This window comes from Squalius cephalus, assembly GCF_949319135.1.
Source record: "Squalius cephalus genome assembly, chromosome: 15".
Taxonomy (NCBI): domain Eukaryota; kingdom Metazoa; phylum Chordata; class Actinopteri; order Cypriniformes; family Leuciscidae; genus Squalius; species Squalius cephalus.
The window spans coordinates 21,647,247-21,660,131 of record NC_137136.1 but is presented as its reverse complement, the minus strand read 5'-3'; the positions used below and the strand labels follow the sequence as shown (position 1 = coordinate 21,660,131).

Here is a 12,885-nt window from a genome sequence, read left to right as displayed (position 1 = left end):
GAAAAAAACAAGAATTATATTCTCTGTAAACTGACAGGGCATCTTCAACACACACAAAAAAAGGGCTCTTATAGACGTTAGTTCCCTAGTAGCCTACACACAATTGAGTTCAGTCATTAAGACCTACCAGGAACGAAAGGAAAAGGCGAAACGAATAGGCGAAGAATTAACTGAACACCATCTCTTCTTTAGGCTACTTTCCCCCCGCTTCTTATCGGTCATTCTTTGAAGCGCTGATCATTGTATGCGAGGGAAGTCTCCATTTGTTGCTCTCTGAAGTCTCGAGACCCCATACTGAGTTTTACGACGTTACTTAAAACCCTGAAAAGTTTGTTGTGTCTCTTTTTATCTCAAAGTCTTAACTGAAGCCTCTACTAAACAAAATGGGGTTTAATCTGTGCCAGTATTTGTAGTCCAGTAATTCACCTTGATAACCACCTTGTCCGTTCACAGTTAACAGTTATTATAATAGGCTACACATTTGAACTGAAAATATCAACACATTTTTAAAAATGCAAAAACAACATTTCAAAATATTTGTGCAACATTTTTATATTTAATATGACCATGTAATAAATGAGCACTATGAGACAGAATTATTTTCCCACAAGAATATCATGCTGAAGAGTTTAACCTATCAACTTTTCTCCATCACGCGCCAGTCTGTCCAATCACAGAGCTCGTGCGTTTGAGGCTCTGTGCGCGCGCGTATATGGGGGTTTTATGTTCATTGTTCACCCCCTTCAGCAAAAGCTATTTAGTCAACAGCTGACCGCGACCACAGCAGCAGTCGAGTGAAGAATCGACACTAACAAGCAGATTTGACTGTGGAGACCGAAGAAAGATGATGTTGTGAACTTTTAAAGCTTCCTACGAGGATTATCCGTATTTACTGTTACAGCGCTGTTCAGTGGAAGTCTCGAAGAAAAAAAGACTCTTCATATATGGAAGAGAGTACCAGATACTTTCAACAGCTGCTCTATATGTCTTATGTTTATACTTTGTCGTTATGAACATTAGTGTGTTTTGAGCACAAGAGACTCGTTGCATTATTTATTTCCCAAACACTGAGGGAAAGTCCTGAAGATGATGAAGGGAGCGATGGCAGCACTTCAACTCTGTTTGTTTATTTTGGCCGTAAAGGTGAGTTATTCTGCACTATTTATGACTTGTAAACTCGTAACAAGTCGTTTCGTTTTTTTATTAAATTTCTGGTGCATGACTGTAAATAGTTTTCACTTCTCATATTTTCCGATGGTAGTGTCTTTCCAGTTACGTTACTTTTAATTAGCGGAGCCCGGGGAGGGTTGTAACACTGTTTGCTATAAGGTCTGTAACTCAATGTTTTTGTGCCATGTATCTAAAACTTGATCTAGTATGCCCATGTTTTTAAGCTACATATTAAAATAGTTTAGAATTCCACAACTTATCCCTAAACTGTATCAATTAAAGTAACGTACAAAAAGTGCCTGTTGTTACAACCTCTATCCGGTTAAGTTGTAACAAATCAAATTTAGGCTACTTGTTCAAACTACTTAAACACCCACCCTAATTTCATTGTAAACTTTTTAATTGAAACATAGAAATAAAATAGGAATAACAACTATTTTTAATTGGAGCTAACAACAATTAAAAACATATAATGACTGACTATATGTCAGTGCAGTAGAAATACTTAGGACAGTGTTACAGTCCATGTTATAGGCTATATCACATTAAACAAGAGAACCTGATTCAGATGACACTTTATTTAGCATTCATTAACATTTTCACAACAAGTCAGGCATCCAATTTTACTTTCTTATATCAAACTAGCAGGTTAAGAAAGAAATCTGGGCTAAATTCTAATTGGTTAAACTGAAGGTGTGGTGTTACAACTCAACTGCATTCCAACACTCCCCGTTCTCCCTGAACTAGCATGTTAGTCTGTCAGAGAATTGTAGGATTATATTATCCAGAATGTTTTTTTTTTGTTGTTTTTTTTCATGATTATCTTTTAATAAATTCTGGGTATTTCCTGTGACAAAAGCAAAGACAGGAAAGTAACGCCCTGTGTCTCCCTGGGACCTGCATAGCATAACTTTAATGTTTTTCTTTCACACTTAGTGCAATATCCTGCAGTTGTTCTCAGTGTGTATAAAATGTTGAAAATTTACCATCCAAATGGAAAGTTTTCCAAATGATAAATTATGCTCAAATAAATACGCCCTGCAGATGTCAAAGCAGAGACAAATGGCCCTGTGATTTATTCCCGTTTATCCAAACCCCAAAATAAAAAGCTGCTTTTTCACTCTAAATTAAAACCGTTAATCACAAAACGCCTGATTCATTTGTTCTGACTGTTACAGACGTATGCAAAACCCAAACGATGAACGTTTTTGCTTGATGATTTTGCACCCTTTTCAGGTCAGTGGTAGTTAATGCATTAAATGCTTCTGGCCTGATCCAGATCCATGTCTCCTGGTGTGTTCAAACAGTCTCTGGGGGAGCCAGGGATAGCAGCAGATCCCCCCCCCTCCCCCCATGTCTGTTGGTTGATAGGCAACCACAGCTTAAGAACTGCAGGGGCCCGGGATATCCGGAGCATTGTAATTATCATAATTTTCTCTTGGTCTGTGGACAGCGAGGGGGTATAAATCGCAGCTCAGTAATTTGACTTTCCATTTAGCCACATCACTTTACTTCTTTCGGTGGGGGCCAGAATTGCGGTTTTCTCTTGAACTCACAACCTCTTTTTTTTTTTTCCTCTCTCTTGTTCCCCTCAAGTTTTGATAGAGAAGTCTTTGGGGGCAAACTGACACTTTTGTAAATGATCTTGAAGTTGTACAGGCCCGAGGCCGTGTTTAGCCTGTTGTGAAACAGATCTTCTGCTACTGTTGGCTGCAGGAGATAAGATAGCGGTCAGTCTCTAGCTCAGTCTCAGTGGATGTCTGTGGTTGTATGTTTGGCCTGTAGGAGTGAGGGGTCAATCCCTGTTGCCTTTAGGGGCTCATAGCTCCTTTCATGTTCTCATAATTCAGACTGCTCTTTCCAAACTCGCTCATGGCAGCACAGATGTGCTTATGTATTATATTATATCATACACAGCATTGGACTTAAAGGCATAGTCAACTCAAAAAAATATTACTTGCCTTACCTTCATGTCATTCCAAATCAGAATGACTTTCTTTGTTCTGTAAAGAAGAAGATATTTTGAAAAATGTCTCTGTGGTTTTTGACCATACAATGAAAGTTAATGGGGTACGATGTTGTCTTTGACCCCACTGACTTTCATTGAATGGACAAAAATAGTTCTTTAAAACATCATCTTTTTGTGTCCCGCAGGTCATACAGGTTTGGAAGGACTATTAAATGATGATTGAATTTAAATTTTTGGGTGGACTATCCCTTTACGAAAGTCCCCATCATTAAGTGTGTGGGACCTACATTATCAAGTGTGGCATCCAGACTGACATTATCTCTCAGTGAAGCGAGCGAAATGTTTGGGTAGATCAAAGATGTTTTGTGTGAAGTCGCTTCATTCATATGCATTAGCTCTCTGCATTATGTGGAATCAGCACTGACGTGTCTGTATTCATGCCCACCCCCGTCCCTCCTCAGAGCACTACATTCCTGCTCTGCCCAAATGTTTATAGGTGTAGGTGATATATCATTTGTCCCCACTTTGTACATTCTATTTAGCTAGACTTAGGTACAAATTATATGGTGAGATATTGTCATTGAGGATGTTAAGTTCCCCTCAGCTTACTTTGTTTGGTTAGTATTAAACACCACATTAGGAAAACTGTACATTCCAATGGTACTGCTCAGAAATCTCTCCGTCTCTTTCCATCTTTCCAAGAAATAATGTATACTTATTTATTGGACCCCTGCCCCCAAAAGCTTTTTCCAATTAGTTTTAATTCAAACCGTACCTGTCAAAAGTTTACTTAGGAAACTTTTTAAAAATATATATGTTTTTGAAAGAAGTCTCTTAAGTTCACCAAGGCTGCTCTTGTTTAATTAAAAATGCAGTAAAAACATCAATAATATTGTGGAATATTATTACAAATTAAAATAACTGTTTTCTTTTTGAATATATTTTAAAAGTAATTTATTCCTGTGAAACATTTAACATTACTGTATTTTTGAAGAAATGAATGTGGCCTTGGTGAGGATAAGAGACATCTTTTAAAAGCATAAACAATTTTAATGTTTCCCAACTTTGGACAGGTACTATGGTAATGTTCAAAAGTGTTGGGTTTGTAAGATTTTTCAATAATTCAGTCTCTTATGCTTGACTTTTTTGTTTTAATATTATAATATTGTGAAATATCATTACAATTCAAAATAACTCTTTTATTTGAATATACACTACTGTTCAAACGTTTGGGATCGGTAAGTTTTTAAAAGAAGTGTCTTATGCTTACCAGGGCTGCATTTATTTGATTTAAAAAAAACTGTAATATTGTTAAATATTATGACAATTTAAAATAGCTGTTTTCTATTTGAATGTATTTTAAAATGTAGTTTATTCCTGAGATGCAAAGTTTCAAAGAATCCTGAAAAAAATTGTACATAACTATTTTCAACATTGATGATTAATAATAAACGTTTCTTGAGCAGGAAATCGGCATATTAGAATGATTTCTGAAGGATCATGTGACACTGAAGACTGGAGTGATGATGCTGACAAATTCAGGTTTGCATCAGGATTAAAGTATTTTAAAATATATTCAAATAGAAAACAGTTATTTAAAATTGTAATAATATTTCACAATATTACTGGGTGAGTTTGTATTTTTAATTCAATAAAGGCAGACTTGGTGAGCAAGCATAAGAGACTTCTTTTAAAAAGATAAAAAATCTTACCGATCCCAAACTTTTGAATGATGGTGTATCTTAAAATGTCATTTATTCCTGTGATGGCAAAGCAGAATTTTTTAGCATCATTGCTCCGGTCTTCAGTGTCACATGATCCTTCAGAAATCATCCTTATATGCTATTTTGCTGCTCAAGAAACATTTCTGATAATTATCAATGTTGTGCTGCTTAATATTTTTGTGGAAACTCTGATTCAGGATTCTTTCATGAATAGAAAGATCAAAATGGCTGAATAAAAGTAATCATTTCTTTAAAAACAAAAATCTTACTGACCCCAAACTTTTGAAAGGAATATATATTTTATTTACTTTATTTATTTGAATATATTACATCTTTATATATTACCATGGACATGGAGGAGGCATTTCCTTAATATTAAAATTCGTGGTTCAACAATATGGGATTTTTTTACATGGCACATTCTTAAACATTTAAATTCAGTCCCTTTCAATGTATTGTATATCTGGTTAATCGCTACTCAGCTTTACTTCTTTTTAAACAATGCAAAGTTCCTGGTGTTTCAACAATAGGCAAGTGTGGCTGAAACGCAGAATAAAGGTGCTCTTTTTACTCACAAAGTGAAGGTTGTTGCCCTGTGGGCTGCTGTGTACAAATGTGTATTAGTGTTTGAATGAGATTATGAGCTTGTGCGCTCATTCAACAGGTTTACACACGCTCTCTTGTCCCAACAGAGATCAGAGAGAAGAAGAGCGAGACATCAGAGAGGCTGCGTGGGTTTTTGCTTTCCCTCTTTGGAGGAGCTTTATATGTTAGGCATCTGTTGGCTCTTGTCAGAGCCCCAGGGGGCAGCTGGGAAGCAGAGGGGGTGTGTGAGGGGTAATTTTCCTAAACATATGCATGTCTTAGATGCCACAGAACTGACCTCCTCTATCACACCTGCAGGTCTGTGGGGAACATCAAAGTCTTTTCTCTTACCCAAACAGATCACACCCTCCCCTGAGGTCTCGAGCTGCACCGCTGTCCTCACTGCTGATGCCTCTGTTTGAACTGGGTGCAAATACACATAATGTTCCATTCCCATAAACGAGGAGTCTTTTTAAACATCCCCTAGTCACGCTGTACCCACCTCATTCTTAATAACGTATTTTATAGTTGTTTGAAAGGGTGTGTTGTTACACTCAGTCACTATTTATCCTCAAATTGGAGTGGTCAAGTCACACAGATTCCTTAAAGGATTAGTTCACTTAAGAATGAAAATTTCCTGATAATTTACTCACCCCACATTATCCAAGATGCTCATGTCTTTCTTTCTTCAGTTGAAAAGAAATGAAGGTTTTTGAGGAAAACATTCCAGGATTTTTCTCCATATAGTGGACTTTAACGGTTATCAATGGGTTGAAGGTCCAAATTGCAGTTTCAATGCAGCTTTAAAGGGCTCTACTACACGATCCCAGGCGAGGAATAAGGGTCTTATCTAGCCAAACGGTCAGTCGTTGATAACCGTTGAAGTCCAGTATATGGAGAAAAATCCTGGAATCTTTTCCTCAAAAACCTTCATTTATTTTCGACTGAAGAAAGACAGACATGAACATCTTGGATGGCGTGGGGGCGAGTAAATTATCAGGAAATAAGTGAACTAATCTTAAACTCACTTCTGGCTCTCACAGGAAACCCTGTGCAATTTAAATGCCTAGACCTCCTTTTTGGATATATTTAGTTCCCCGTCAGCTTACTATGTTTGGTGAGAATTAAACACCATATTAGGAAACTGAATTTTGTATCATTTGCATAAGGGCATCCCTCTTACCATTCTTTTTTTTTTTTTTTTATGTTTTTGAGGTTTTTGAAAGTCTCTAATGCTCACCAAAACTGTATTTATTTGATCAAAAATACAGAAAATTTCAGATCAGAAAATTAGTAATATTGTGAAATATTATTATTATTTAATATTACTGTTCTAATATATATAATGCAAAATCACAGGGAAGTGTGTGTGTGTTAGAAAACATGAAAGCGTCCCTTTCACATATGCCAGTGTCAGTCTCTTAATGAATATGTACTCCACCAGGCTTCTATTGTTTAGAACTTTATAATCTTCTTTACCTATAATCTTTATAATCACCATTTATATTGTTTTTACAGTTTGTATTTATTCCGCACATTCTTTGAACATAATTGTCTGGCTGAAGATCAGTATATCTTCTTGTTTCTGCTCTGGTGATCTCCTCAGAAGAGAGACACTGTGATGACACTGTCATTCTGTGTGCTAGGATTGTCTTTTATGTCACTGAGAGCAAAATAATGCTACAAATTCCATATAATTACTATCACTAATTTGAATTTGACATGTGCTTGTGTGTTTTCCAGGTGGCTTTTGGCCAGGCCTGTATCAGTGAGCAGTTCACAAAAACAGGCGAATGTTGCAGCATGTGTCCTGCGGGCTCTGGCTTGGCAACCAACTGCGGCCAGGAAGACACCAAGTGTAAGCCGTGTAAAGATGGTGAGTGTTATTAAAACAAACTTTGAATAAATGCCTAAATGTGAGTATTGTTGTTTTTTGCAAATGTTTACATTCATATTCTTGATAAAAATCCCTTTAAATCTCTCCCAGGCGTGTCGTTCTCAGACTCTGAGAGTCTTTCAACCTGTCGACTGTGCGCCCGCTGCCCTTCCGGCATTCCTGAACTGGCCCGCTGCACGCCCACTCAGGAGACCCAGTGTGACTGCGGTGAGGGTTTCTTCCTGTGGCGGGATGGTAACAGTACAAGCTCGCTGTGCGCGGCCTGCAGCATGTGTGGGCATGGAAGTGGAGTGGCTCGGGAATGTGGTCCGCTGGGAAATACCATATGTGAGCGGTGTAAACCCGGGACTTACTCAAGGGAGAGGAGCGACAGGAAACCCTGCGTGCCCTGTTCGCAATGTAGTGACGAAGAGGTGGAGATCAGATCCTGCCAGCCGGATTCTGACACCGTCTGTATGGGTGAGTGTTATGTTCATTAAATTCTAGTGCGCATTTATGTAAATGATCTTGGGTGTATGTATTGTGATTTATTAAATCGCAAAGGATGGGATTTAATGAAATAAATATATGCACTCTATGTGTCTTTAATACTCTATTCTTTATTTTACAATGAAATAATACATTTTATTAACAATATTTTATTGTCATATTTATATATGATTATAACATGTTTGGCCAAGTTGTGCAGCCCTACAAACAAGCACAGTAAACCTGGAGTTTTTTTTTTTTTTTTTTTTAATAAAAAAAATTATTGCAATTTCAGAAAAATTCAATAATAATTTTTTTTTTTAATCGTGCAGCACTATACAACAGTGTGATTCAACCGTCCTGATATCATAATGAAGACAAAAGCCTTATTAAAAGGATGAAAAAATAACCCTAAGTAATTTTCCGTTTAGATTTGATTATTTCTTAGGGAAAAAACTGTAAAACCGTTGTATTAAAATATTATAAATATAAAAAAAAAAAAAAAACTTTTTTCTGTCAACTGAAAGTTATGTCATGTGATAAAAAATTATATATATATATATTATAATACACGTATTACAATATGGTATTAATAATATATATATATATATATATGTGTGTGTGTATATGTATGTGTTACTAAATGGTATTAACGCCTAATAACAATGATATTTATTAATAAAGAATTAACGATATTTGTAAAATATACAGATTAGTTTGAAAAAATTTTTATATTGTTAAAAAAAATAATAATAAAAAAAAAACAATGATTAACGTGTGCACTCCCATGTATTCACGGTATAAGGAAAAATATAACTTTGTACTCATTACATTTATTTATTTAATTTTTTTGTCAAAAATGGAATAAATGTTTTTTAAAACCATGTGAAACCAACATGGATATAAAGCATGAGTACATTTCTAAGAACTTGACACGTGCTGTTTAAACTAGATTTTTAAAAGAAGTTTCCTTTTCCTGGATCTTGGACCTTTTATTTGTCATCGCACCTGTTAGTAAATATGATTGTCAATCCCAAACACTGACTGTGTGAACGTAACCCGATATGCATGTGTGTCTTGGATGAAGTTTGTGCCAAGCTATATATAAAAACATTTATGCATGTGTGTGTGAGTGTGTGTGGTTAGATTGTTAACATGTGGCAGACACCTGTGTTCAGTCAGAGAGAAGCTTTTGAGAAAATGCAGCTCTCACTTTGACTTCAGATGTTCTGCTCATTCTTCAATGATCTTAGCAACAATCCAGTCATGATCAGATTAAGAAGATAAACACGTCAGATTTTGTTTGATCAAATATGAAATTGTTTAGCTTTTTTTATTTTTAGAAACTGTCATTTAAAAAGCGGCATGTCCTCATTGGATTGCTTGTTAAACTGTGGCCTGAGGTGAGTTAAATCGGTTTGGAGGTTAACCAGCTGGCTAGTGGGTCGCATCCCATGTTGCCCTCTGTTCTCTGCAGGGTGGAGTGACCAGTTAGATCACTTGACCTGCCGAGGTCAGGGCAGCCACACCGAGTGTTTGATCCGCACAGGCAGCCTGTGGGGTGTGTGTGTGTGTGAGTGAGAGAGAGAGTGAGTGGACAAAAGAATGCATGCATCTGTGTGATAGTGTGTGTGGGGTGGCCTCGCCTGTACAATCTATTTCAGGATGGAGGGCGGGAGGCATGAATCCTCCTGACCATTCCACACTTTCCAACATTTCGATCTGGTATTTAGTCTGTCAGCTGTGCCTGTGCACACTGATGATGTGTTAATCACTCACAGCAGATGTGTGTCAGATGTGGGTTTCATATGTAGGCTAAAATGAGCATCTGCATTTTTCTGCAATCTAGGTGTTTGAATGCTCTAGGCTAGGGTGTACTTGAGTGTGCTTCAAACGTCTAACTATTGTGAGTCTAATGAGTTTCACTTGATTTATGAAGACCGCACAACTACTCATTTAGTTCAACTACCAGAGGAGTATATATGCACTCATTTTTCAGATTATATCTATTTAGTTTATGTATATGTGTGTATGTATGTGTGTATGTATGTCTGTATGTGTATATGTATGTGTTTATATTATATTATATTATATTATATTATATTATATTATATTATATTTTTTAACATCATTACTCCAGTCTTCAGTGTCACATGATCCTTCAGAAATCATTATAATATGCTGATTAGCGGCTCAACAAACATTTCTTCTTATTAATGTTGAAAACAATTGTGCTGCTTAATATTTTTTTGGAAACTGTGAAACAGTTTTTATAAGTTCATAATAACATCATTTATTTGAAATGGAAATCTTTTGTAAGATTATAAATGTCTCTACTATATACATTTTTTTAAATCAATTTAATGCATCCTTTTAGTATAAAAGTGTTAATTGGCTTTTTTTTTCTTTTTTTGAACAGTAGTATATATATATAAAGTTCCCAGTTTTTCAATATCTTGCTTGAATATATAAAGGCAGTTCAAAATGACTTATTCCGTTAAATCTCTTTTTCCAGTGAAAGACCTCAGCATCCTGTCCCGGCCATCTGGTTCTGATGTGCCGCGGGAATTCCCCCGATGGCCGACTCTGAGTGATGAAACCGAGAACAGGAGCAGCCCAGCACCAGGGTCCGGATCCCCTCGACTCACACCACAGGATCAAGGGGGTAACAACAACAACAACATCCTGGTCTACGTGTCTGTACTGGCTGCAGTGGTGCTCGGCCTCCTGCTCTACGTTGCCTACAAATGGTGAGGTCATACGGCGGTTTCAAGAAGAAAAACTATGCTTTACAAGATGATTTACTCAAAAATTAATTCTACTTGTATATGTAAGACATAGAATACCAAAATGTTGAGTGAAATATTATTCTTGTTGGTTTTTATTGTATATAATAAGTGTGTGATTTGGGGGGTGTGTTCAGCTGGAAGTCATGTCAGCAGAAGCAGGCTCTAGTGAAAGCACGGGTTGGTGAGTTGAATAATGCCGGGGAAGGAGAGAAATTACACAGCGACAGTGGCGTGTTCCTGGACTGTCAAAGCCTTCAGGAAAGCCAGCCCAGCAAAGGTATAAGAGAACCGCTTAAACACAGATACATTGTCTAGGGCTGAGAATCCATTCAGATTTCCTGATTTGACTTGATTCTATAAATCAAGACCGCAAACTCAAAACAATTTATTTAAAGAACTGGCTCATAAGAATCATTCGTTCTATCCATTTGTTGTTTTGAACGTCTAATAAGAATAATTTGTACTATTTAGTCATCTCTTTTTACTGTTCATTAAAACAACCAGCTCATATGAGCCCTTTGTACTATTCATTCATCTTTTTGAACCGTTCATTAAAAGAAATTGCTCATAAGAGTCATTTGTAATATTCATTCATTTATTTCAACTGTTCATTAAAATAACTTGCTTAGTCATTTGTTCTATTTAATCATTTCTTTATTAATAGAACCAACTTTTAAGACTCATTTCTTTTTGGGAATCATCAGACTACAATGGTTGTGAGAAAGAATCGTTTCAAAAGAGCAATTTGTTGGACAATTCGACTACACTGGTTGTGTTAAATGTTTGTTTTTGCATGTACTTGGACGGATTGTCACTCTTAGGCCCTGTTTACAGCTGGTATTAAGATGCGTTTTGGTCGATCAGATCACAGGTAGACAAGGGAGGCACATTCCCATTTACACCTGGTGTTTTAATCCGACTTGTGTCCACCTTCAAGCACTTCTGTCCGGATTTCTTCGAGGGGAGCATCTATGTGGGTAAATGAATGGGTTTTTCAGATCTTTCGATCTAGTGGACAAAATAAGTTTGCGCAATTTTCATATGAGTGAGCACGGAGACGACTGAAAAACACAGCCGCAAGACTACACCGAACACTGAGTGCGTGTTAGAAATCAGGAATGGTGAGAGAACATTGTGCTTGGTGCATTTTTCGTCTTCAAACACAACTTGGGTCTCCAGCCAACAAAGTTTAAATCCCGTCCGGCTAGCGTGCTTCCCATAAAGTTTACGCGTTAGGTCATCCGATCAACCAAAACACATCTTAATACCAGGTGTAAACAGGGCCTTAAAAGTTGCTTTTACTAAAAGTGTCTGCTAAATGGCTGATTAGTAATTATCTGATGGCTTTCTCATACTCTCGGCAGGCAGCAAACGGGACAGCAAACAGGACACGCGGCTTTATGTGAACCTGCCTCCCCACAGGCAGGAGGAGGTAGAGGGGCTTCTTGCAGAGGGGGGCAGTCGGAGCTGGAGGCAGCTGGCCGCCACGCTCGGTTACGAACAGGACCGCGTGGACGTCTTTGGACGAGGCCAGGACCCCATCCACACCCTCTTAACTGATTGGGCCCAACAGGAAGGGTCCACGTTGGGCCTGCTCTGCTCCGCTCTGGCACGCATCGAGCGGCCGGACATCATCACCGCCCTCGCCGCCACCTCTCAAGGAGTGTCAGTCGTCTGAATACTTGAACATGTTCCTTACGCCTTCGTGAAAGTGAAAGAGACTCTAAAATAATAGAGGAAGAGCATCAGCCGACTCATTTTCCAAGGCGAATGCCTTGCAGCGTGCACTAAGACTTTGAAGAGCAGGATTGGAAATAATAAGGGGTTTTATTAAACATAGCGTTTCACTTATGAATTTTGTTTCAACAGCATGAGATGTTCCGCCACCTCAGAACATTTTCTGCTCGAGACAGATGTTTCCTCCAGGATTCATGGGCAGTTTAAGCTTAATAAGATCCTCATTGTACTGTCAAAACAAACTCTGTTTTCTCCGAGACACATTCATGCTGAACATTTTCATTGTCAGTGCTTTGAGTGGTTTTGGTTTCAGCTGTGGTTGGTATCAAAGAACACGGGACATTTCGTGAACATTTCTGCGGCCTCATGAATTTCATGACAGTTTTCCATTTTTGTGGAATGGGTATCACAGTGCTAGAGAAAGCATCATGCATGCGATTCAATCGTGCTTTTGTATTTATATTTCAGTGCTTCTGTCATTCGAACAACGATCAACACTGAAGTATTCAGCTTTTATACTGTTGTTTGTCAAAGGCAATGTTATAC

The 12,885-nt window shown here is 37.5% G+C and overlaps 1 protein-coding gene across 1 annotated transcript; it reads left to right on the top strand.

Moving 5' to 3' along the window:
* Positions 1–673: 673 nt before the first annotated feature.
* On the top strand, positions 674–12,568 carry nradd (neurotrophin receptor associated death domain). The gene is made up of 6 exons (XM_079894046.1): positions 674–1,143; positions 7,192–7,324; positions 7,436–7,804; positions 10,329–10,563; positions 10,737–10,879; positions 11,967–12,568. Exons 1-6 carry the CDS (start codon positions 1,087–1,089, stop codon positions 12,278–12,280), a joined length of 1,251 nt encoding a protein of 416 aa, XP_079750172.1. The 5' UTR covers positions 674–1,086; the 3' UTR covers positions 12,281–12,568.
* Positions 12,569–12,885: the final 317 nt, after the last annotated feature.

What these genes read in the sequence shown, in the direction of transcription:
- nradd (XM_079894046.1), top strand. Translation starts at nt 1,087, where the DNA reads ATGATGAAGGGAGCGATGGCAGCACTTCAACTCTGTTTGTTTATTTTG. An exon ending in GTGTAAGCCGTGTAAAGATG is followed by an intron (nt 7,325 to 7,435) that starts GTGAGTGTTATT and finishes AATCTCTCCCAG; the next exon opens with GCGTGTCGTTCTCAGACTCT. An exon ending in GGAAAGCCAGCCCAGCAAAG is followed by an intron (nt 10,880 to 11,966) that starts GTATAAGAGAAC and finishes TACTCTCGGCAG; the next exon opens with GCAGCAAACGGGACAGCAAA.